General features: G+C 39.0%; 2 protein-coding genes across 5 annotated transcripts; both read right to left on the bottom strand.

Moving 5' to 3' along the window:
* cpne3 (copine III) lies at nucleotides 1-9,678 on the bottom strand. Its single transcript, XM_084341036.1, has 17 exons — nucleotides 9,441-9,678; nucleotides 8,688-8,836; nucleotides 7,712-7,891; nucleotides 7,150-7,224; nucleotides 6,991-7,062; nucleotides 6,807-6,887; nucleotides 5,201-5,290; nucleotides 4,144-4,242; nucleotides 3,928-4,014; nucleotides 3,748-3,807; nucleotides 3,492-3,625; nucleotides 3,230-3,284; nucleotides 3,037-3,088; nucleotides 2,816-2,949; nucleotides 1,524-1,760; nucleotides 1,116-1,228; nucleotides 1-133 (listed from the first exon to the last, which is right to left on the bottom strand). The coding sequence occupies exons 2-16, from the start codon at nucleotides 8,817-8,819 to the stop codon at nucleotides 1,118-1,120; spliced, it is 1,599 nt and encodes a 532-aa protein (XP_084197162.1). The 5' UTR covers nucleotides 8,820-8,836; nucleotides 9,441-9,678; the 3' UTR covers nucleotides 1-133; nucleotides 1,116-1,117.
* A 577-nt stretch (nucleotides 9,679-10,255) lies between these two features.
* LOC311249745 (copine-3-like) lies at nucleotides 10,256-20,544 on the bottom strand. Of its 4 annotated transcripts, XM_084341032.1 has the most exons (17): nucleotides 20,447-20,544; nucleotides 19,309-19,505; nucleotides 18,936-19,115; nucleotides 18,684-18,758; nucleotides 18,480-18,551; nucleotides 17,852-17,932; nucleotides 17,645-17,734; nucleotides 15,812-15,910; nucleotides 15,519-15,605; nucleotides 15,188-15,247; nucleotides 14,949-15,082; nucleotides 13,984-14,038; nucleotides 13,763-13,814; nucleotides 12,908-13,041; nucleotides 12,461-12,697; nucleotides 12,243-12,357; nucleotides 11,551-11,684 (listed from the first exon to the last, which is right to left on the bottom strand). In XM_084341032.1, exons 2-16 carry the CDS (start codon nucleotides 19,465-19,467, stop codon nucleotides 12,247-12,249), a joined length of 1,626 nt encoding a protein of 541 aa, XP_084197158.1. In that variant the 5' UTR covers nucleotides 19,468-19,505; nucleotides 20,447-20,544; the 3' UTR covers nucleotides 11,551-11,684; nucleotides 12,243-12,246. The 4 variants fall into 4 exon arrangements, with proteins under 4 accessions (XP_084197155.1, XP_084197156.1, XP_084197157.1 ...); XM_084341029.1 differs by lacking the exon at nucleotides 12,243-12,357 and having other exon boundaries at nucleotides 10,256-11,684; XM_084341030.1 differs by lacking the exons at nucleotides 12,243-12,357; nucleotides 20,447-20,544 and adding an exon at nucleotides 20,140-20,277 and having other exon boundaries at nucleotides 10,256-11,684.
* Between the last annotated feature and the right edge of the window lie 6,208 nt (nucleotides 20,545-26,752).

Raw genomic sequence — 26,752 nt, 5'->3', positions numbered from 1 at the left:
ATCAGTTGGTCCCTGAGGGGTTTGGTGCAGGATTTGTAGAGTTGGGTGGAATCAGCTTCATGGTATTGAAAAAGTCCACCAGCTGACCTGGTACTTCTGCCAACACACTCTTGGCCAGTGCTTCTCGAGGACCCTGAGGTGCAAAAAAAGGAGTTCAAAAATTGTGCAAAATGGTGAGAAGAAAAACATCTACATTATTTTTAAATGATTGGTTATGTGATCAATATCACTACTGATTAAATTAAATGAAGGAAGCATGAGGGAGAAACAGGAGGTCATGAAGATGAAGACAGTCAGAAAGGAAAATTCCAAATAACAAATTACAACAATAACAGCAGTTGTAAAGCCCACTGAGGCAATGTGATTAGGATTTCTGTTTTTTTATGTAGCTTCAAACTTCACAGGATCCTCCTTGGAAATAAGCTTAAAATTCAAGTGGTCACGACAGATTGTTGACCAATGGTTGGCTGTAACATTCATCAGAACAATAAATGAACCTGCTCAAACAGCTTTAATAACCGGTTAGCCTTCTGAGTCTGTGCTTACTGTGGCATGCAGCATTTTGTTTACAAACCAGCCATGCAGACTATCTTCTGATAATGTGATAAGTCTAAAAAGAAGGCTGATGACTCATGCGGGACACCGAAAATACTGCATATTTAAAATATATGAAACTATCATGCTGTAATTGTAGCTCTGCTAAAAAAATACCATGTTGTCTACATTTGGCTAAATAGCTATTAGAATTTGTAAAATACATGACATGAAATGAGCCGAGAACTGACAATCATTTCACAAATCATTATTATTATTATTATTATTATTATTATTATTATTAATCTTGAGTGGAATTTTCCCTTTAATATAAACACAAATATGTTTGTGATTGGTCCCCAGTGCTTCAGATCCTGAGACAGAAAGTACAACATATTCTGTTGTACTGTCTCTCTCGCACTGAGGGAGCATCTTCAGTGAAACAGTTTGAGAAGTTGGAATGAGTTAAAATGAATGAGGATAGCAAAAACTACATGCAGTGAAGCAGTGAGGTTATTCTTAAACAAGGTCAAGCAAAGGCTAGGATGGAGATTATGGAGATACTGAAATATTAGGGGTACCCCTATGATGGAGTGGGCTCATGGGGAGGCTTCAGTTTGAATAAACTGAAGAAGGAGGCCACTTGCTGAGGTAACTCGGCCAATACGCTTTGGGCAAGAGCCTGGCTGGGCGCCTGAAAAAATGAAACAAACAAGGCACAAGGAAGCTAAGTGAGATTTGGGAAGCCCTGGGTTTTGGCATGTGTCCTGGTATTGGATGGGGACTACTGCTATGCTGTGTTTGAATTTTTACTTATAAAGTCAGTTAAAATGAAAATGACCTAGTGAATATTTTGAAAAAAGCTTGAAATGCATGCAGTTTTTATAGCAATGAGTAATTTTTTTGTGAAAAATCAGCAGAAATCAAAGATTAAAAACACCTAGCTTGTATGAAGCAATATAAAAGGCGGCTAATGCACTGTGACTTACATTCTGAAACTGCCTGAATGGCACAAACTGGACAATGTCGCGCATGGCGGACTCGCCAGTCTGAGAGCGCAGACGTCCATCGTCTCCATCCAGGAACTCCATAGCACCAAAGTCTGCATTCCCTACTCCAACAATGATGATGGACATGGGCAGACGGGAGGCGTTGACGATGGCACTGCGCGTCTCGTCCATGTCTGTGATCACTCCGTCAGTGATGATGAGCAGAACAAAGTATTGCTTTGGAAAGACAGCAGAGATAGCAGATCAACGATCAAATTGGTGAAGTGTTTAACCCAAATGTTTCTTAAATTGTAGTCGGACATGATCAAGGTGTACTTGAGTGCTATCAGCTACAGTGTAAGATTTCAAATCAAATCCCAATGTATTTGTTTGTTTTCCTCCTACAATTCATTTACATTTCTTTATAACTGACTCCTGCCAGAGCTTTGTTCGCCTGCAATAAGAACAATGAGAAGGCACAACATCAGGCTGTGTATTATTGTGTTTATTTCCTTCAACACAGGCATAACCACTTTTAAGAGATTAAAAAGAGCTTAAAACCAAAGGATTTCCAGATTTATCAAGCTATTAAGCATACCGACTGCAGTGTAGCTCCTCGTTGGCATACAAACGTAACAAATTCAGCCCTTTATTAATCCCACTTGGGGAAACTTAATTCACTCAGTTCTGAGTTGTTTCATTAGCCACAAATGGGCCCAAAATGAACATTTCTGTGCCTGTTCACCTCGGCAATAAACAGGAAGGGAATTGTTACCTCTCCAACTACAGGCCCCAGCATTGCCCTCTGGTTCCCACATTAAATCCCTATGGGCTGAGCTACTGCTGCACCAAATGATACAAATCCAATAACGATGAGCCTGGCGTCTGAAAATAGCTTTAACAAACAATTACTGTGGTATTATCAAACCCTGCTGTTATCAAATCATCCTGCTCCAGTGTTCAATTATGCATAAAGAGAGTAAGGAAATTAGTACTGACAGACTTTCTTTCCCATCCAGCCCGATGTAGCACAACCAAATGTTTACTTCAAGTGTACATAACTTGTGCTACAAGCAGTGGCAGTGCTAAAACTAAACAGGAGACTAAGACTAAATCTGATGAAAGCTAATGAACTACGAACTGTCTTTCTTTGTAATAAACTGATGGTTGGAGAACTACTTGATGTGTTAAATGGAGAGTCTCTCTGCATGCAGGGCTGTGAGTCTGGCTGTGAGAGTCTACAGTTATATTACCGGTGATTACCGGTCTGGCTGAACAGAAATACTACTTACTGATGCAGTGGTCTGCTGGAGGGCTTGCTTAGCAAAGCAGGCTACGTGGTTGATGATCGGGGAGAAGTTGGTGGGACCGTAGAGTTTGACCTGGGGCAGACAAATCCTGTAGGCTTCCACCACACCTTCAATGCCTATGCACACACACATGAAATAATCTGTTTCAGCCAGTCTGATAATTTGTCTAATTTCATCTACGGTGCAATGACTTGTAAACAAACCTGCACAAAATGGATTTGCTGGGTTGAAATTGAGAGGAAACTCGTGGGAAACCTGTTTGAGAGTAAAACACAGTTCCATCAGATACGTGTCCTGTGCCAAACCACCATATATTTTCCTTCAGATTTAAACTGCACTCAAACGATCTTAAATATTGCATGCATTTGTAGTTTCACAGTGAAATGCCGGTCTTACCTGCCATGTTGGAGGGATTTGGGCTCCAAAGCCAAAGGCAGGAAACATCTTGTCGCTACAGAGGAGGGACAAAAAACACTAGTACATAAGTGACTGAATATTTGGTCATTTAAATGCAAACCATTCCAGCCATTGCCAATAAGTTCATACTAATTACAGTTGGGGTATTTTTTCAAAATACGTGAAAGTCGGCATTCATTTTCACAAATTATGAATATGAAGTTTTGAATGTACTAGACTTTGTTTTATGTGCCATACATACCTGTCATAGTCCTGGATGACATTTCCCACAGACCAAATGGCAGAGAGGTACTCGTTAACGCCCTGAGGACTGATGTAATGCAGCGACTGAGGAGACTTGGGATCCCCGTTGGAGCCTGTGAAGTCAATGGCCACCTGCCAAAACATTCAGGGAGCCAGGAGATGTGAAGGTAATGCATGGAAATACCATAATATAAAATAATTAGTTCTCATGAATGACTCAATAATACAATTTCATAAAAATAAACAAAACTTACAGTGAAGTTGATTTGACAGCCTCCCATAATGTAATCCAGGAAGGTATATTCCTTCACCACCTAGAAGAGAGTATTGGAGAACATGTAATCTCAGGTCCATGCTGCTACTGAAGACCATGGATTAATCACAGGTAAACACATTCAATATACCAAAAGCAAACAAAAAACACAGTACAATACCTGGCACAGCTTCACGCTCACAACACCAGAGTTCTTGTAACCTTTCTTCTTTTGTTTCTTTTTGCTGTTGATGCATTCAAACTCGGCCTGAGGGCAAAACAGAGAAGCACGGGTTCCTGTGTCAATGCCGGCGGACCATTAAATCTACCTGGCAGAAATCATTCTCATCATCTTTGAAATGTTGTTACACCCAAAATGATGTCAACAAACACATACCGGAGATGTTCGTGACGCTTCCTGGAGGCGTGTCATCGTGGTCTCAAAGGTTCCAATTAAATCATGCGAGCCGTCGCTGTCATAGTCGTAACACTCAACCTGGAAACAGGTAAAAACAAATGGTCATGCGGTGAACACTAAAACAGTTCAATCTTTTACACAGCAAACAAATGCAACTAAAGGGTCAGTTCACCCAAACTAAATAAGATAATGAAGACCTCACTGTGAACCGCTTTTAAAGGAACGGTCCTCATACATTGTCCTCACACAGACACCTTGAAATTTCATTCAATTCCATTTTATGAGGCTGGAGGCAGATTCTAAAAATCTGAGCAAATAAAAACAAAACCATATGCATAACACAACATAATACAAGTCAGTGAGGGACGTTTTTTTGAGGGACGTGTGAACTGATCCTTTAAGTTTAAAAAAAATTTCAGGTGAAGAAAACAGAACAGACAAAAACATGAGCCGTGAGATTCAAAAGACAATTCTTTGGAATACCAGTGAACTAGACAGAAGCTGACAGTTAGATGACAGGAGCATGTGTAGTTTCAGTCAAATGTTTTTTTATGGCAGGACTGAGTTGAATAACAGAAAAACTGGAGGGCTGGATGCTCCGCTGAAGTGGTGTCTTGTATTTTTCCCATTTTTCCATTCACACACTTCACCCATTTAGTGATGTAAGATGGAAGAACACAAACACTGTAAGGTGCTGGGTAACTCACTTGTACTGTATGGTTGGAAACAGCTTCCTTCCTGACATGTTTGCTTCAGAAGTTAAAAAAATAATATATCATCAAGCTACAGTACTAAATACACTCCAGTCAGTAAATATGTTTTTTGATATCTGGGAGAGCAAACATCATTTTGCTCTGAAATCTATTTACACCCTCAGGAAAGGTTGTAGTATGTCACAACTATGAATATACGTAGTGGCACTGATATCAAAACAGAAGGAGCAATGCAATTGCAGGTGTAAGTGGCAGTTTAAAGACACATTCTAGATGTGCACTTAGTTAAGGTTAAAAATATTAAGAAAAAGCATTATGGGTACTTTTATAGGTTTGTCCATGTCTCCTCCACATAGAGACTGCAGGGGGATTCGAAAGGGTCTCCATGTTGGATTCAAGTTGTTCTTCACCACCTGAGGACAGAATTATTGAGAATTATACAGATGCAGAACAGTCTTTCAGGAACATGCAGTATTTACATGCAGTATTTACATGGAACTTATAGAGAGTCAGCTGAAATCACATTCCAGTCATCCCTTTTTAGTAAAATATGAAGTCAATGTGTTTTATAAATTGTTCATAGTTTTTCCATTCATAGAGAGTAAGAAAATGATATTTGGGGAAAAAATAGAAATGCTCCTTATGGTTTTTATGGCTAATTATCTGTCTAGCCTGCAAACTGATGTCAGCAGTGCACTTTTTCCTCTGTGAATGTTTGTGTGAGTGCTAAGGTGCAGGACAACACATGTGTTCATGTTCTTAAGTTAGATACAAAGAGATGTTAGCAGGAAAGCTGATGTGAGTTGTTATTCAGAGACTGTGGTTCTTGTGGTTCTTGTGTTGTGTTGTGTTGCAGGCTGCTGCAAGATCTCAATATACTTATATGAATAAATAATGGTATTCCATTTATTTTTTTATTTAATCTACAATACAAATTTGTGAACCCAAATTTAAGACAAATTACTTTAAAACTCTGCGTAGACACAAACAACATTCTTTCAACCCCTCTGCGATTATAATTAATACAGGTTTTCTATTTGTTACACGTTTGAAGCAAACAATTTACCTTGTTTTTTTTCAAAAATCACATTAAGAGTGCAGTACTGTGGCTATGAACTGATACCTTTGATCACTGTCACCACATCTGTTTTTAGTGTTTTGCTTTTATTCCATTAGCTAATGAGAAACCACTCTAAATGAGTCCAGTGATCTCAACAGTTTTTTTCAAACCCTCACATGTGGTACACTTATTTAGTTGAGTGGTATTACAGGCCGAAAAAACATTTATACATTGTGTGTTGCACCACAGGATGCTGAATGCTAAACATAAAACATAAAACAATACAACTGAATTGATACATTGTGCCAATGCTTAGCTTTGATAGTCAGATCTATATATATATATATAAGTCGTATTATAACTTCTTCTGGTAATAATTTATGACGTCACACATAGTAAAACCCACAGAACAGAATTCTCTAGTTCAATCACAACCCCTACATGTGATTTATCTGCTTCCTCATTCACAGTAACAACATCAGATTTAGTTAGAATTAGTTTGTAAAATTCAACTTTCCCTTTGTGGCATAACAGTGCAGTCGTTTGGTGAAAGGAGGAGGTTTACAGAATCTAATGTTGCATAAGGCACTTATTCCAACATAATGACTTTGAGTGTGGCCCAACATGCATGTTATTACAAAGACTGTGATGTGACACAGTTAGGACATCAGGTTAGGTTCCTCTTTTCACACAGACAGTTATGAATGAGAAAAGAATGGAGGTGTTAGGTAAAAGGTTAACTTCATAAAACTAACTGCTCATCATCAGTTGTGATAACCCCTCCCTGGAAAAAGGACCATATTTTTTATGACTGGAAAGAAATGAAAGGTTAAGATCAGATTACTACAATATGTCATGAGTGTGTTTACCTCTGTCCTGTGAGCCAGCTGCCATCCAGTTTGTGTCTGCTTGTAGAATTCCAGGTAAGGGTCGGACTTCCCAAAGAAATCCTGTGAATGAATAAAGGATTTGAAACACACCAATGAGTTAAATGCACCTGATTATCTAAATATGAATGACGGCATTTCAGATTTCAGAAAGTATGACCCATACCTTGTTATCTAGTTTCCTCGCTTCAACTTCAAAGTTTGCCACCCTGTTATCTTTTATTTCTTCTGCACTGATCTACAACAGAGAAGAGGAGAAATAAATAAACAACAGAGGACAGGAACAACATTGCAGCATTTCTATTTAGCTCTCTCTGCCACTCACTGTGATGGTCCCTTTTCCTGCAGGGGTTTTGTTCTTCAGCACAAGTGGCCGGGTCAGTTTTTTACTTGATACAACCTAAAAGCAAGTAAGAAAGAAGGCAGTTAATAAAGAAGAAGCAACCGCGTCTAAAGCAGCAAAATGAATAAGCGCAGTGGGTGAATCTACAATACAGCAGCCTCCATGCCACGAGGCAAATAACATCCAAAATAATCAGGCAGAATGACCAGCTGAGGTCAGATTACGCTGAGTGTCTAAACTGCAACTGCTTATTCGTTAATCTTCATTCTTGATCTCTAGCATGGTAACACAGAGGTGTGTTATTACACTGCAGCATGTATCCTGTGTGAGTCTGTATAGGGATCTGTTTGGGCAATGTAAAATGTAAAAACTCTGTTCATTAAAACTAAAAGTAAGGAATTGGAACGTTCAGCACAACCTTGAGTCAAACACTTACAAATGAATGTATTCATTATCGGCTTTAGGCACTTAAGGACGGCCTTGTACGAACATGTATTGTGAAAACTGAGATGCATCCTTACAAAAGAAGAGGGGAACGCCTTACCTGGCCTAAGGTGCACTCCAGTTGGCCCAGGAAGTCATCATCACTCAGGTCAATAGTTTTGTTGTCGATGTCATAAATCCCAAACTTCAGTTTCTGCACTATTTCAAAGTAGTAGTCGATGACAAACTTTTTTGCAAACTTTGGGCTGAGGCAATTTTGGACCTTCTCTGTGCGTGCCACCTGTTAGGAAAGGTAGGAAAGCTTTAAGTTCATTTGCTACACACATTTCAAGAGATCCACAACATTGCTGTAACTTGTAACAAAGTCATAAAAGGTAGCGTGTACTGTCACACTTGCAGTAACGAAACTAACAGCTTTAACAAACAGAAAGTAATTTCTGCTTTACGCAATGATTTTCCATTAGGGGGTCAATCATTTACACTGCTCCAAGAAAAGTAACATAGTTGCCATGCCCAGTAAAATGTATTATATAATATATAATATATATAATGTATAATATCTCATACAAATGCAATTACTAGTCCATTAATTGATCAAAGACAATTCATTGCCAACTATTTAGATAATCAATTAATTGTTCATTTTTCAAGCAAAAGTTTCAAACATTTGCTGGTTCAAGCTTCATAAACATACAGATTTGCTGCTTTTTTTTTGTTATTCATGACAGCAAATGAAGAGTCTTTGGGTTTCGAAATGTCTGTTGGACAAAAGAAGCTATTTGAAACGTCACTTTGGGCTCTGGGAAATTGTGATGAGCATTTTTCACAATTTGAGTTTGCATGTAAATGATCCACAGATCAATCGATCATGAAAATAGTTACTTGGAGGTCAAATATCCCAAATAATTGATTTGTTAGAGTAGGAGGGTTTTCTGAGGAGCATTTCTGCCTTTCAAAATAAAATGATTTTGGAACACTGACTGCTTACGGTGTGTTTGACGTGCCGTCCAAATTACAATAACTACAATTACAATAAATTGATATTAAATTAATCCAAATAAAGCTATCCTACTAACCTCATACCACTGGGATTCAGAGCTGCTCATCAACAGGACACACAGAGGGTCGGATTTGGAGCCGATGTCTTTGTCCAGGAGATGGTCACAGGACACAGTCAGCTCCACCTTGGTTACACACTGAGCAGCCATGTCTGACTGGTAGCAAGCTGGAGGCGGAGATGAACATTACAGTGTCAACAAAATCTGAAAGTATTCCCAGTTCAATGTTTGTGTGGTCGCTGTTTGAAAAAACTTTATATAACTCATTGACTGTGAAGTGCAGATTGTCAGGAAACTGGTCAAGATTAGTTAGTCCTGAAATGCAGGCATAGCTTATTTCTGTGAATACAGATGTTTATAAATTACTACTAAGGTAAACGCTGATGAAAACAAGCAGACAAATATGTTGTTTGAGGGGCTTTAGCTTACCTTCACGAGTTGGTTCACCACAGTGACTGTAACCTACTTTACACACCCAAACGCAGCGTCATAAACATCGAAATGTGGAGTTTTACTAGCTAGCTTGATACCTCAGTGTGACATGGGCCTAGTAGACCATTAACTGGGCTCCATGGAAAATGTGACACAATAACGAGAGCACTAATGAAGTCTGGCTGGTAGGAAGGAAAGAAAAAAACTGACGAGTTACAGTCAGAGAAAGTACACCAGCTAACGCTAGCAGGCTAACTTGGCTAGTAGTTACTAGCTTACTAACTGGTTAACAACGTTAACTTCCGCACATAACTCGGTGTGAATTCAAATTCATCTTACCTTTGAAAGTGTGCGACACTACAAGATCCGCTGGAGGGAAATCCTTCGGGAATGCTAGTGGTGCTGCCCGAAACACGGCGACTACGCAGGGTGGTGTCGCCCTTTCAAATGTAAAAGCGCCGCTGTGACAGTTATTCACGTTTGGCTTAAAGCTTTATCTTTCAGCCCCGCCTTCAGGATACCAAATCGTTACGTCTGCTGCAGTGAATAACGCCCCGTTTTCAATACTCACGGTTTACACATTCAGCACTGCGTTGAACATTTTATTCTGAAAATGTATTTAGCGGAATTGTTATTATCGGTGCGGAACATTACTTTTTGGTACATGCCAAAGAACCAACACACTGTATACATGAGCAAGATCCCACGCTTTCCCGGTGTTTCGTAGAGAAATAATACTGTAGCCAATAAGAAGAGACAAATACATTTTGATCCCGTTTGAATTGTGCCATAAATTACACAACGGATGTTTGTCAATTAAGAGAGTAGACACCCAAGTGGGAACAGCTTGACATTCCGACACACCGGTCTTTAGAAAAAATGGGAAACCTCGCCATTACGATGAATGGAAGTCTATTTTCGGAACAGCGGGGTTTCGGAAAAGCGGGTGTAACCAATTCAAGTCAAGACAGTCACAGTTTGACATAAATGTAGCATTTCGTTTTGTTTTGTCGCCTCACTACTTCGTGAAAATACATACAGTATTGATTTAATGTCACGAGACACAGGCAGTAGCACAGACAACACAACAACTGATCTTTCAAATGATCTAATAATTTTGCATATACTTTGAAGGAGGAGCTGACAACTATATGGGTTAGATATTTTATTGCAGTGCAAATCATATAAACACAATACTGATAAAGAGTTACATAAGATAATGCCACAGTGACGGTGCAAAACGTTCACTTGGTGAAATGTATTAGGCCATTTTAATAACAGTCAGAAAAGTGAGGTTCGATCGCTTCCTTTTAAGACAGAGTGAATATCTTATCTATATCTGTATAAACATGCGTTTCATCATGAGATTCTCCTTGTTTAACATTCAAAACAGTCATGCAGAGGCACCAAATATAACGTCAAATCTAATATGGAACTGAATATAAAAAAGACTGAAGTACAAAACAGCAGCAACGACACAACATAACAGTTTTTGTAGTGTAAAATCTACAAAAGGCATTTATTTTTACAAACGCTATTAATCCATTTTTATTGATCCATTATGTAAACAGGACTGAATTGTTTTTGGCAATGCCATATCTTTGTTTAAGGCCTTTGTTTCAGTGGAAATGTACGCCTCTTATGCTTTCCAGGCAAACATGGAAGTGTGAAGCAGTGATTGCAGGTTTTGGAGATGACATGGAGAACACATAATGTCCTCTAACCCTTTCATATCAATTCTGACAGACTTATGAGATGACTGCATCTATTCTTCCACATAAAACAGGCCCTGTGTCAAGTTACACTAGTTTCAATTAGTGCCTTTGGCTGCAGATCAATAGAACAACTGGCACCAGAGTATCATGAAGTCATATGTAAGTGTCACATTAAAATATAATATACATAAAAATATCCATGTTAATATGTTAACAGATGTAAGGAAATGTTGATGATAAGTCTATGGCTTTATACTATTGATACATAGTATTTACAAATCATAACAGGACAGATTGTTGAATGCTCATATGGCCATGGAAGAGTTTGGGTTATGACTAATACACTGTAGAGCAAAGCAAAGCAGCCCAAAGTGGGTCCCACTGGCCTGCGATGAGGTCAGATTTGGCTGGCCAGAGGAAAAAAAAAATCTATCAAAATGTATATATATATAGTCTCGCTTTGCGCAGGAATTTAGTCATTTAATGGAACTTGTGCTCCTAGTCCCATTTTGGATCTAAACAATATGATACAATAAAACAGGTGTTTGCTTTTGACCTGTTGCCCATGCTTAAGTTTCAGTTTCAACCCTTCGGGAGATGAAGTTTGGGCATCACTGCTTTAGTGCGAAACACAAGCAGACTCTGCTCCAATAATCCAGAAAAAAATGAGTGTCTGCTCAGTATTTGGAGTTGGCACACTGAGAAGAAAAGTTGGTCCTCACGATACATCACTGGTGGGTGCTGATGCTGAGAGGTCGGTGAAAGGTCCGTCACCTTGGGGCGGCTTCAACTTCATGGTATTGAAGAAGCTCATCACTTGGCCTGGGACTTCTGCCAAGACGCTCTGAGCGAGCATTTCCTGAGGACCCTGAAGAGAAGAAGAAGAAACATGGGACCAAGTTGAGAGTGACAAATATACATATAATATATATATAAAATATACATATATACGGTATATAAATAATAACACAAATACACACGATTTAGAAGGAGACAGCAGGGGAACTAACTGTCGCAACCAAATAAGTGAAGCAGGGGGTTAGAGACATGAGCCACAGGTTAGTACTACAAGCATTTATTGATTATTTAATCATGATTAGTATATCAATGTGTCCATATATCTGTTTTATCTGAGCAGCACACTGCTGACACAGCATTAGGAACTTGCAAGCATCCATAGTTGCACATTTTTGTGCAAACAGAGTGATGTTACAACACAGACATTGGCAACACTCTTCTGTTTCACATCTAATCATATTGTCTAAAAACGTGCCCAAGGATGCTCACTACAGATGTTCCTATGGTTATTGTCCTAAGTTAAAAAAGGGTTTTTAATTAAAGTAAAATATGTCTTTTTAAAAAAGCAGCTTTTGATCAAATGTGCGGATGAAGGAGGGGAATAAGGTCAGGCTTGGGGTACTCCTACATTTCTAGGAAGGGTTGGGTTCGCTGGGGGGCTTCAGGTGAAATAAATTGAAGAAGGAGGCCACTTGGTCAGGCAACTCTGCCAATACACTTTGGGCGAGGGCTGCAGTGCCAGCCTGAAATAAGATATTCACACGTTCAAATGTGTGCATTATTTAAGAATTATGAAGAAGCTTAGGGTACGTGCTTTTAAAGACTTTGTTTTATGACATAGCTTACATTTTGGAACTGCCTGAATGGCACAAACTGCACAATGTCCCGCATGGCGGCTACGCCTGTAGCTGAGCGTAAGATTCCATCATCTCCATCCAGGAACTCCATGGCACTGAAGTCGGCCCCGCCTACTCCAACGATGATGATGGACATGGGCAGACGAGAGGCGTTGACGATGGCGTTGCGGGTCTCATCCATGTCTGTGATCACTCCGTCAGTGATGATGAGCAGAACAAAGTATTGCTGTGAAACAGTGACATAAAAGGGAACGACATGTGAACCAGAAAGAATAAAGTGGAAGTGATTTTCACTTCATCACCTGAAGAGAGAAGAATTCATTGAGATCCAGTTGTCCCTGTTTGGTGGCGTCTTTCATACCAAAACTACAATAGCAAACATTTGAACACAAAAGCTACAATTAACCTACGTTGATTAACTTGAGAGTAAACTCACAGAGGCAGTTTGCTGCTGCATGGCTTGCCTGCCAAACTGGGCAACGTGGTTGATGATCGGGGAAAAGTTTGTGGGGCCATAAAGCTTCACCTGGGGCAGACACTGCTGGTAAGCTTGGACCACACCCTCAATACCTAAAAACCACACACACACACATTCAGATGGAGCAGAAGTAAGTCTTATTAGACATATTGAGTGTAATTTTATAGATACTTCAATGCATTTCAGCAAGATTGGAAATCGACAACACACTGTAATATGATGATCAAAATCAAGTGTCACGTTTGAGTTTGTGGTTCTTCGATTTCCTGTTTTATTTTGACATTCTGCCCTCATGTGTCATGTTTTGCTTTTCACTTCCTCCTTTTGTGTGATTTCAGCCCTTTTTCTGTGATCCCCTGTGTCTTGTTAGTCAGTCAGCCCTTGTGTATTTAGTCTCCGTGTTCCCTGTTGTCTTTGTCAGTTCATCTGTTTTGTTGCCGTGGCTTCCTGTTTCTGTTTGTTGTTCCTGGCTTTGAAGAACTTTGGTTGTACTTTGTTTAAGCTTTTGTCTTTCTACTTTGTATCATGGTATTTTTGTACTTCTTGGTTTTTTTGGATTCTATGATTTTGTATTGTATGGTTTTTGAGTTTGGCTTGGTTATTAAAAGCTTGCTTTTTGTTCACAATCCTGCCTGCCTCTTGAGTGTCTTGCATTTGGGTCCTCACTGTTTCACAACACGTCACACCAAGAACATGTTGAAACATACATGTTAGAGCAATGATTGATTTCGTCAATTTATTTCGTTGTATTCATGTTCTGTCTCATTAAACAAACAGCAATGTGAATTCACAGTAGCTTTGGTGTATAAATACCTGCACAGAACGGATTTGATGGGTTGAAGTTGATGGGAAACTCGTGGCACACCTGCAAATACAAATAACTCTTCATCTGGATCCCATACCAACTTATCTGAGACAGATACAGTTGATATGGCCAATACAGGCTTCTTGGATCAAATAAGAGCTTTTTCAAGTATTATAGAATTTAATGCTCACAAATACCAAAGTATGTTTTAACTAACAGAAACAACCACCTGCATTGTTGGAGGGATCTGGGCTCCAAATCCAAAAGCAGGGAACATCTTGTCACTATGGGAAGGAAATGATACAAAATAATTGTTCAAGGAAGTTTACAGAAACATATGAGGACTAGACAGAAGCCCTTTTCAGACATGGCAAACATTACACTGCTTCATCTGTTATAAAGTGATGGCATTTAGTCATTCAGACAAAAGTAACTTTTTCTTTCAGACATGGCAGGACATTTACAGAGAGAGCTGTGTGGTCTCTATACTCACCCCTGCTTCTCAGAAAGAATCAACAGATATATTTTCAGCATTGATTTCACAATAATGTTACAAGAGAGAAAATTCTACCATCTTTTCTATAGTATCCACCAGTACACGAGCACTAAACACCAGGATGTCGAGTTTACAGTCCTATTAGCTCACATTCTACGTAAAGCTTTTCAAAGGACATTCATGTGTTGGAATGAACAGAGACTGCTGGTCTGATGATTACTGTGGTTGTCCAAGACTTTTATCCCTTCTTTTTCTGGTCCTGACTCAGAATGAGGGGAAAATAATTTATCAGGCTAATCTGGTCTGATTGAAATTGGCTCTTTGACAGTGTTTCCTCGGTTCACAACTGATTTTGTGTTTGAGTGATGATAACTGAAATACATTTATGACAGTGATCTTAGAGGGCCCTTTCCTTTCTCAGCATGTTGATGTCGCTGCAGTCTTTGTGTTAATCTGATAACTTTCAACTCAGACTTCAGGCACTGATATCGAAATGTTACAGGTTTGACAAGTAAGACTGCCATCATGACTTTAACATAACAGTGATCAGGGTGCTCATTCACTGCTAGTGCTCTTTTTGTTGAAACATTTTTGCTACGAAACTCTTTTTCAGAAACATTTTAACTGTGCTTGATGTTTTATGGTGGATTTTTCCTCTACTCTGTGACACCAATACAATGCAATACAAGTCAATTTACCTGTCATAGTCCTGGATGACATTACCCACAGCCCAGATTGCTGACAGGTATTCATTATAGCCGTGAGGGTTGATGTAATGGAGGGACTGAGGGTACCTGGGATCCCCGTTGGAGCCGGTGAAATCAATAGCAATCTGGCCCACAGATAAATACAGAGAATATCACATTAGACAATACTTTCGCAACGTCAAAATTAAATCCTCAATGTATACTGTATTGAAAATAAATTAACTACTCACAGTGAAGTTAATCTGACAGCCGCCCATTATGTAATCCAGAAAAGTGTACTCCTTCACTACCTGAAAATAAATATAAGAGACAGACAATCATTTAACTATTTAGAAAAATATATAACAACATGCATTCTGCAGTGGTGTTTGTCTCCTTACCTTTATTATCTTAAAGTTAGCAACATAAAACAACAAATGTGTATACAAAGTTTGAGACATGCATGTAGTTCAACTGTTTAAGCCATTTCTTCAGTTTGCAACAGCTTCAGGTCCAAAATGCATATACCAGATGAATAAAACAATTAGTTTAGAAAGAAAAAAGAATATAGAACAACAGTACCGTGCACTTTTTTATGATGATAACACCAGAGTTTTTGTATCCTTTCTTCTTCTGTTTCTTCTTACTATTGATGCAATCAAATTCGGCCTAAGAGGAGCACAAACACACGTGTCAGCATTGTACTGTATATGTGTACACACACTATTTATAAATATATGCCAAGCTTCATAAATGCTTGTAATGAGAACGCAATGCGGGAGAGAAACCATGTTTTGTATTTCATCACCTCTTCTTTACATTTTTGGTTAAGGAAAACACCAAATGTGACAAACACACATACACACAGAGCTCACCGCATATGTCTGTGATGACTGCTGTACTTGGGCGAGTGTGGTCTGAAAGGATCCAATAAAGTCATGTGATCCACTATTGTTGTAGTCATAACAGTCCACCTGGGAAACACAGACAAGAGAAACAAGTCAAATCCAGTCAATTCTCTTTAAGTGAAAAAAAAAAAAAGCTCATACATAAGTGATAAACAATAACCAATCTGTGAAAATCAAAGCAGATGAGACAAAAGCATGCTTTAGGGGTGAAGCTTTAATCGTAAGGCAACACCCTGATATCGAAAAATCTCACAGAAACACACACACAAGCCCTCTAATGGGCAAACAGGATGGAAAAGGTCCCACTACCTCCTTACACGGATACACAGGGAACCTACTCAGAATCTCAACACTGCAGCATCGAAGTACCTTCAGTGTTGAGAAAACAGGTGAAAGATAAACAGATATAGGCACAGCATGGAGCAACCAGAACAAATTAGACAAACTGTGTGATGCTACAGTCAGTCTACGAGATGGATAGCTAAGAAAGCTAATGGATAACTAAAAATGGCATCAATCTTAACGGAAAACGTCTACCTTGTGGGAAATTGTCCCAATGGTTAATTTACCTGTGTATAAATAATGTATGATAGTAGGCCAGTAGCATTGACAAAGAAATGTATGTCATATGCTTTGAAAATAAAAATTAAAAATAGGGCTGCCCCCTAATAGTCAACTTAACCATTAGTGGATGAAAAGGGTCGTGGTTGACCAAGTTTTCATTAGTCGCAGACAAAAAAACCCTCACGCTCTGTAGCTGCTGGTTAACTAGTTTAGCTGTGAAGCTAACTAGAGTCAGATGACTTTATTAATCCTTTTGGGAGGTTCCCTCAGGGAAATTGAAGAACTAGGGGGAGTTTTGGTGTTTACACCACTAGCACAGGACCGCCATGAGGAGGAGGCTTTCAGGAATGAGCCCTGGAACTGGGAAGGCGGGCAGTGAAGCCAGGGCTCAGCAGCACGGCCAAACCATCAGGATCAGTTTGATGACGGGGGATATATTAACTGTTACTGGGGTGATTAACAGCGGTGAGGACTTTGACTGCCGGGACGAAGAAGACAGATCATTTAACAGGTAAGTTGACCAGTGTGCCAAAACTTCCCAAATTTTGTTTTTACGTATTCCTTGAAGATAGATGTAGATGCATCTAGGACTTTTGCCTGTCCTGTTATAGACACTGCATCCTTCACAAGAAGAGCACTTACTGTGGGGACAGTCAACTCACTTGCACTGTCGACTGGAAAACATCTCTTCCTGACAAGTGTGCTTTTGCAGGGTTAGACGGTGGAAACAAAAAAAAACAACATACATAAACTAATGCTAACACACATTTCCTTATTTTTGAGTTTGATTATCAAACCCTTGTATATGCACAAGAGGTATTCCATAAAAGACAGGCAGAGCTCCCAGCGTGGCCTTGATTCAGTCTTTCTATAGTTTTACATGACAAACAGAAAATGAGTCAGTGATTAAAAATGTTTGTGATTGTTGATGTTTAAGAAAAAAAAGCTGAGTTTGATTCCCACTGCACCATCTATCATAATAAATGTATGAAACAAGTTGTTAAATACAGTACATTTGGTCTATTATTCTTTGACATTATCCTAATTGTAACATTCTCTGAAAATCTGTTTTACCAGCTCTAACAGGCATCTTCACATCACTTCAGGCTGAGTTAATTTATGACTGAAAGAGAAGCTGACGTTAGATATTAACCAGGATGAGACAGGCAGTAGAAAATGGCTGCTGTATCATCAGTCACAATGCCCTACAATCAATATGAATGTGAGCATGTGTACCTTTATAGATTTCTCCACGTCACCCCCACAGAGTGCCTGCAGTGGGATTCGAAATGGTCTCCATACTGGGTTCAGGTTGTTTTTCACCACCTGCATAACAGCACAGACAAACTGTCAATACACATTATACTGATGACTGACTGATGCCTATGCACTGTCCAAGTATCCTTGGACCAGGTGGTATGGTATTCAAAGAGTTGTCCGTACCTCTGTCCTGTGAGCGAGCTGCCATCCAGTTTCTGTCTGCTTGTAGAATTCCAGGAAAGGGTCGGACTTGCCAAAGAAATCCTGCAGATAAATAAGTAAACAATATACAGTTCAAATAAATAAAATTTGAGGATGTGCAAGTGGTTGCTCACCATGGATACTGAGGATGAAGGTATTAATTAACAGACGCACTAGACGGATGTATCATGTGTGATCAGGCCACAACAAGCTTTACTTATGTCCCTCACAGTAACTGTGTTTACATTCTTCACTGTACTGATGCAACTGGAGTAACATCAATTTACATCTCTTTCAGTCTCTTTCCAATCTTGCATTCACTGTGATATCTTGAGTGAGCTGCAGTTCAGCAGAGTGACTACTATTGTGTAACTAAAAAGCAGCAGGACTGAGCCTTTTGTCCCAGCTTGCCTAATGCTGAAGTAGAAACCACAAGAAAACCAGGCCGACCAGTCACAGTACTTGCAGTCTTCACATGGTATTATTGTAGCGGCCAGAGCCTAACTGTAGTTGTAGTGAAAATTACCTTAGAGAATGGTTTTCTACTCGGATCAGTCAATTCAATTCTGAGGTCATATGAATGATTCAAATGCACAGTAGTAATCAATACCTTTTTATCCAGTTTTCTAGCTTCTGCTTCAAATTGCACCACCCTGTTGTCTGTTCTTTCTTCAGCACATATCTACAACATGGGGACAGCATTGTGTTAAGAATATCGCATAAGTGCAAATACAACAAGTTCACAACAAGTTCACAACATGCAGAAATTTCCATAGTATGAATATCACTACCAATCTGAATAAAGGCAACTCACGGTAATGGTTCCTTTCCCTGCAGGTCTCTTGTCCTTCATGACAAGTGGTTTTGTCAGTTTCCTTGAGGACACAATCTGGAGGGGGAAAAATACACTTCTTATTTTCATAGCCATCACTGTAAATGCCACTGCACCAACACCACTTCAAATGATAAAGGATTAATATACTCAACCCTGATGAAGCAACAAAAGCATGAGGAAAAAGCTTTTGTGATGATAAATGACTTTTCACGGTAAGCAAATAGGGCTAACCTGTCCCAAGGTACACTCCAGCTCTCCCAGGAAGTCAGCGTCTTGCAGACTGCAGTTGGCACTGTCTATGTCGTACAATTCAAACCTCAGCTTCTGCACCATCTCAAAGTAGTAGTCAATGACAAAAGTCTTGGAAAACTGGGGATTGAGGCAGTTCTCGATCTTCTCCGTCCGGCCAATCTAACACAGATAGATGTTTCTCAGTCACAGTTTTTTAATATAGGCCCTGTTGACTCACAGACATTTCCAAAGTGACAGAAAAATACAGTTGAGGTATCTCACTTCAAAATTGTGTACCAATACTGGAAATACCGGTGTGAATACACCACATAGGTGCTCCTTGGCAGAGTTTACAACATGCTGACCTACTTACCTCACACCAGTGGGGCCCTGAGCTGTTCATGAGAAGCACACACAGAGGGTCAGACTTTGAGAAGGCGTCCATGTCGAGAAGATTCGCACAGGAGACGCTTATAGCCACCTTGGTCACACAGTCAGTGGCCCCGGGCCCTGCGGTTCCTACTGCTGCCATCACAGCCTGGAGGGCACTCACTCACTCAGGCACAGGAGCTGACAGACATGAACACAGGACATAAGGAGGGAACATTGAATATACCACACCCACAGTGAGCAAGTTGTGACTGATCTATGACTTCTACTGAGAGCTGCAGCCATTTCCATTCGTATGCACCATTTGCATCCACCCCGTGTATTTACCAGACGCTAATGTTGTCTTTAGTCCAAGTTTGGCTGTCTCAGTCTACAGTTTCTACCAAGGTTGACAGTTACTAATGTGTATATGACTGGAACGTAAAACCCGTTTTATAGCAGGGATCTTGTGATTCGTTAGAGTCGTAAATCCCGACAGCACATGATCCACTTATCGCCCTTTCAGTTTTAATAAAGTCTCGTAATTTTCCATCACTACACTGCTGCTAACGCCAAGTACTGTGCCAACAGTGTGTGTGTGTGTGTGTGTGTGTGTGTGTGTGTGTGTGAGAGAGAGAGAGAGAGAGAGAGAGAGAGTTGTGCAGTGGGTGGGAACGTCTCAAACGGGGGGCTAGCGTTAGCAGAAGTTTATTAATTCTAACCAAGATAAGAGACCAACATTGACGTATCTTAGTTAACGTTACGCCAGGTACGTAAACTAACGGAACGAGCTGTACTTACCTGTACAGCCCCACAACACAGACACTTCACTAACCTCTCCCTCCAGTCAGCTACTGCCTTTCAAATGTACAAAAAGTCACATGTGTTTGCGCCACCTAGCTTCGTTAACGTTTCACTTGAACGAGTTAACACCCATTTCGGTTCCAGCCAAGTCAACGTCACATGATACGAAGAACAGTAACGTTTTACGAGCGGTAACGCCACCATTTCAGTCACATTACGCTATAAGTTAGCGATTGACGTTATGTTATGCGAAGCAGCTGATAAAAACCTTTATTTCTATTTCTTTTGACAGCGAAAAAAAAAGTCTCAGAAGACGTCTACACGCTGACATATCCTACCTTGTTAGTTAGCCGGATAGTTTAGCTGTGCCTGCTGGGTTTTTTTCAGTTGCAATGACAACAGACAGAAGAGCTAGATAGCTAACTGCTGTGGGCGGTGCCTGGTGCGCTTGTTTTCTGTTAGAGGGACACCCGTAAGTGTGGGGCACACTGTGCACAGGAGCTGTACAGTCATCATTTTTCAAGATTTAAACAAAATATTTTGAACTTCAGTCTGTCAAATGGCCACAAATCCAGAGGGAATTAGATTTTAATACTAGAAAAATTGTATTTCCTGCGAAAATACAGTGTGAATGCTGATTGCTGAAGTGATTTTGCAAAATCTGCTGAATGTGCTAGAAAACACTTGCCTAACGCAAGCTATAGCTGAACATGAAGCTGAATATTCTGATAGTTGAACAGTTTCTCTAGCTGAACATAAAGCTGAATGTTTTGATAGTTGAACGGTTTCTATAGCTGAACATAAAGCTGAATGTTTTGATAGTTGAATGGTTTCTATAGCTGAACATAAATCTGAATATTTTCATAGTTGAATGGTTTCTATAGCTGAACATAAAGCTGAATATTTTGATAGTTGAATGGTTTCTATAGCTGAACATTAAGCTGAATGTTTTGATAGTTGAATGGTTTCTATAGCTGAACATAAATAGCTGAATATTTTGATAGTTGAATGGTTTCTATAGCTGAACATAAAGCTGAATATTTGAAAAAGCTGAAAAGGTTGAAAAGGCTGAAAAGGTTGAAAAGCTGAAAAGGTTGAAAAGCTGAAAGTAATAGGCTGAAAGAGCTTAAAAAGCTGAACAGTTTGACAGCCAAACAGTTTCTGTAGCAGCACATATGCTGGAGCAGTAGCAGAACCAAAGTTGAAAATGTCCCCATAAGAATGAATGGGAAAACACCTCCCAAACACCTGCAGGTTTAGAAAAAAATGCAATGGTTATGGCCAAAATATGTATACAGTGAGTAACAGGAGACATTGCTGAACCATGTGATGTGTTTTTTATTTCTGTAGAGTGAAAAATGAGGGCACAACAGCGAGAGACAAAACCGGTACCGTCTGCTCCACTCCAGAAATTTAGGCTCAAAGTTAACATTGCGGCTCATGGGGGAGTTGCTGGAGTGCTTGTCGCTCGAGGGCTTCTACAGCCAAAAGTTTAAGTCGCACATCTGAAATAAGATGATCATATGAAAGCCAACAAGATTTCCTACATTTCTATGTATATATTGTCTATGTGAAGTAAAAGCTGTGGGACCCAAATCAAGCTGAAGAGAGTTTTTTCTAAAGTTTTTGCAGCTGCTCTCCACTCTAGCGATGATGTTCCGCACTCTAGCTCACGCAATACACACCCATTATAAACCCAGAAGATGAGCTAAAAATCCTTAAAACTAAAACTGTGATAATTTCAAAACCGTAAAAGATTTTCAAAAACTGAAAATCAAGTTCAATAGTTCAAGGTCTTGTGGATAGTTTAAAGTTGGAATGGTGTCTCTAGCTCAAAGTATGAGGGAGAAGAAGAGGTTGAAAGTGGATGAGTTTTGAGGAGGATTTGAGGATTTTCCCATTTGTTTCCATGTTAAATTTTTTTTTGAAAAAGCTGAATATTTGAAAAAGTTGAAAAGCTAAAAAGCTGAAAAACACAAGGCTGAAAGAGCTTAAAAAGCTGAACATTTTGATAGTTGAACGGTTTCTATAGCTGAACGTATGCTGAAGTAGTAGCAGAATGAAATTTGAAAAAATCCCCATAAGGATGAATGGGAAAAAATTTTGGTTTTAGTTTTGAAAAAGCTGAATATTTGAAAAAGTTGAAAAGTTAAAAAGCTGAAAATTGATAGGCTGAAAGAGCACAAATAGCTGAACAGTTTGATAGTTGAACGGTTTCTATAGCTGAACGTATGCTGAAGTAGTAGCAGAGCGAAATTTGAGAAATTCCCCATAAGGATGAATGGGGAAAATTTTGCAGAAAAAGCTGAATATTTCCAAAAGTATGAAAGATAGAAAAAAGAAAAATGGATGCCATAATGTCCTTAATGAGCTGAACATTTTGATAGTTGAATGGTTTCTGTAGCTCAAAATTTGAAGGAGTTGAAAAGAGCCAAAAAACGTACGGAATCATGAATAATAATAATAACTAGAAAAATTGTATTTCCTGCGAAAATACAGTGTGAATGCTGATTGCTGAAGTGATTTTGCAAAATCTGCTGAATGTGCTAGAAAACACTTGCCTAACGCAAGCTATAGCTGAACATGAAGCTGAATATTTTGATAGTTGAACAGTTTCTCTAGCTGAACATAAAGCTGAATGTTTTGATAGTTGAACGGTTTCTATAGCTGAACATAAAGCTGAATGTTTTGATAGTTGAATGGTTTCTATAGCTGAACATAAAGCTGAATGTTTTGATAGTTGAATGGTTTCTATAGCTGAACATAAATCTGAATATTTTGATAGTTGAGTGGTTTCTATAGCTGAACATAAAGCTGAATATTTTGATAGTTGAATGGTTTCTATAGCTGAACATTAAGCTGAATGTTTTGATAGTTGAATGGTTTCTATAGCTGAACATAAATAGCTGAATATTTTGATAGTTGAATGGTTTCTATAGCTGAACATAAAGCTGAATATTTGAAAAAGCTGAAAAGGTTGAAAAGGCTGAAAAGGTTGAAAAGCTGAAAAGGTTGAAAAGCTGAAAGTAATAGGCTGAAAGAGCTTAAAAAGCTGAACAGTTTGACAGCCAAACAGTTTCTGTAGCAGCACATATGCTGGAGCAGTAGCAGAACCAAAGTTGAAAATGTCCCCATAAGAATGAATGGGAAAACACCTCCCAAACACCTGCAGGTTTAGAAAAAAATGCAATGGTTATGGCCAAAATATGTATACAGTGAGTAACAGGAGACATTGCTGAACCATGTGATGTGTTTTTTATTTCTGTAGAGTGAAAAATGAGGGCACAACAGCGAGAGACAAAACCGGTACCGTCTGCTCCACTCCAGAAATTTAGGCTCAAAGTTAACATTGCGGCTTATGGGGGAGTTGCTGGAGTGCATGTCGCTCGAGGGCTTCTACAGCCAAAAGTTTAAGTCTCACATCTGAAATAAGATGATCATATGAAAGCCAACAAGATTTCCTACATTTCTATGTATATATTGTCTATGTGAAGTAAAAGCTGTGGGACCCAAATCAAGCTGAAGAGAGTTTTTTCTAAAGTTTTTGCAGCTGCTCTCCACTCTAGCGATGATGTTCCGCACTCTAGCTCACGCAATACACACCCATTATAAACCCAGAAGATGAGCTAAAAATCCTTAAAACTAAAACTGTGATAATTTCAAAACCGTAAAAGATTTTCAAAAACTGAAAATCAAGTTCAATAGTTCAAGGTCTTGTGGATAGTTTAAAGTTGGAATGGTGTCTCTAGCTCAAAGTATGAGGGAGAAGAAGAGGTTGAAAGTGGATGAGTTTTGAGGAGGATTTGAGGATTTTCCCATTTGTTTCCATGTTAAATTTTTTTTTGAAAAAGCTGAATATTTGAAAAAGTTGAAAAGCTAAAAAGCTGAAAAACACAAGGCTGAAAGAGCTTAAAAAGCTGAACATTTTGATAGTTGAACGGTTTCTATAGCTGAACGTATGCTGAAGTAGTAGCAGAATGAAATTTGAAAAAATCCCCATAAGGATGAATGGGAAAAAATTTTGGTTTTAGTTTTGAAAAAGCTGAATATTTGAAAAAGTTGAAAAGTTAAAAAGCTGAAAATTGATAGGCTGAAAGAGCACAAATAGCTGAACATTTTGATAGTTGAACGGTTTCTATAGCTGAACGTATGCTGAAGTAGTAGCAGAGCGAAATTTGAGAAATTCCCCATAAGGATGAATGGGGAAAATTTTGCAGAAAAAGCTGAATATTTCCAAAAGTATGAAAGATAGAAAAAAGAAAAATGGATGCCATAATGTCCTTAATGAGCTGAACATTTTGATAGTTGAATGGTTTCTGTAGCTCAAAATTTGAAGGAGTTGAAAAGAGCCAAAAAACGTACGGAATCATGAATAATAATAATAATAATAAATTCCAGAAGAACAATAGTGTGAATGCTTTGAAGCATTCACACTAATAATAAATTCCAGAAGAACAATAGTGTGAATGCTTTGAAGCATTCACACTAATTAAAGATGCGGAGAGACTTTGTGTACACTTGAGTCATGCAGTGAACACATAAGTCCCACATAAGATACTCCAGAAATTATGAGGAACTGTGGTCCAGAGCTGCTGTGGACATGGACATTGAAGGACACAAGCTGAAATTGAGAAAGCTTATTGGTTGTGAATGCAGGAGGCATTCACAACATATGTTCTTCTATGCACGGAATTCTTTATTTTTATTTTTATTATTATATCTTCCGGGTCAGAAAGTTTGGCCCTTAACTCCTTCAACATTTTTCAACGTATTCACTCCATTCAAAAACCAAAATATTCATCTCAATTGGGAATCGACCGCGTCTATTTTTCTCATTCATATCATTCATAATTTCCGAGATATTCAGCGTTTTCCGGCCATTTTTTCCCATTCAAGCAGATTACGGAATGTTCAAAAAATCTCAAATTTCACACTTTTTCAAGCATTTTCAAAACTCATCTAGTCATTCACACTTCAAGATAGAAACTCCATTCAAACTCTGAAATATTCCACTATTTGTCTACATTCAAGCCTGTATTCATCTTTCTCACAGCATTCATACTTTTTGCACAGTCGCAGTTCAAACATCGGTAACGTTTCAGATTTTTGCATTGGTGTGTATTGGGTGGATCACACTTTTTCAAGCATTTTCAAAGCTCAGCTAATCATTCCAGCTTCCAGATAGAAACTCCATTCAAACTTTGAAATATTCAACTATGTGTCTACATTCAAGCCTGTATTCATCTTTCTCACAGCATTCATACTTTTTGCACAGTCGCAGTTCAAACATCGGTAACTTTTCAGGCAGTTTCAGATTTTTGCATTGGTGTGTATGGGGTGGAATGTTGAGAGCCAGAGTGGAGGAGCCAACTGACAGAGTGGGGAGCACCTCAAAAAAATTCAGAAAATCTCGTCTTCAACTCGCGCTTGCATCCACAATTTTCACTTCAGCAGAAAAATAACCACATCAGCTTGTAGGAAAATTCGTGCCGGTCGCTAGAGTGGTTCTCTGGAGCCAATCGGACAAAAACTCTTGGCTCAGTCGGCATTTAACTGAAAGCAACACCGACCAACTGCCGCATCAATTCCCATGAAACTGATAGGAAAAATATCTGGAGGCAGGCAAACACATCCACTTTTCTGAACTGCTCCACAAGACACATTTTTGACCACACACACACAAAAATTTCACAAAACGTTGACAAGACTCTCATAGTTTCGACCATATCATTATTTGAGTGATAGCAGTTACTGTTTTAGAGGGAGAAGCATGTTAATGTGAGGTGAACCTCAGCAGAAATCACTATTAAATCAACTCTCACAGTCCGTTGCCGCGACCACCCTGGTTACCGTCACTGTGGCAACCGAGATAGAGAGACAGATTTATCAATGAGTCAGTTTACTACACCCAGTGTATTACAGAGTATATTTCCCAACATTTCAACTATATTTAACTATTATCTTTTCATTCATTCAAGCCAGAATCTCCATCTAAATATTGAAATGTTCCCAATCACTGACACATTGACATTTATTTAACGTTTCAGTCCCATTCAGAGTATTTGATCCATTCTCACTGTAACATCTCTTCATACTCCTGTTTGGCTCACAGCTTATATTCTATTTTTAATCCTTCATTCTCACCCAACTATTAGGAAGCTTCATTGTCTTCAGACGAGACTTCAAATAAATTCAAGCCACCAATTCAGTTTGGCCTTAGCTTTTCAACATACCCTAAATTATTTCACAGTTTTTAGATATTCTGGACATTATTCAAAGTTTTCACAGCCAGCAATCCGCATTTGGCGTCAGCTCTTCAAAAACCTTAAAATATTCGACATATTTCATATATTCTGGACATTATTCAAAGTTTTCAACGCCGGCAATCCACATTTGGCGTCAGCTCTTCAAAAACCTTAAAATATTCAACATATTTCATATATTCTGGACATTATTCAAAGTTTTCAACACCAGCAATCCGCATTTGGCGTTAGCTTCTCAACAGGGTGCATTCACAACCGCAAGTTCTTCAGGACTTGCCTTCTCTAGTTTTATGCATATTCTTTGTTTCTGCATCCAACATGACCCCCCGCTGTGTTTGTGTACGCACCAAACCACTACAGATACTCATTCACTCAATGGGG

This window comes from Pagrus pagrus, assembly GCF_965226575.1.
Source record: "Pagrus pagrus genome assembly, chromosome: 20".
NCBI lineage: Eukaryota > Metazoa > Chordata > Actinopteri > Spariformes > Sparidae > Pagrus > Pagrus pagrus.
Note: the sequence above shows the minus strand (reverse complement) of the source record. Positions and strands in the feature narration are given on the sequence as shown.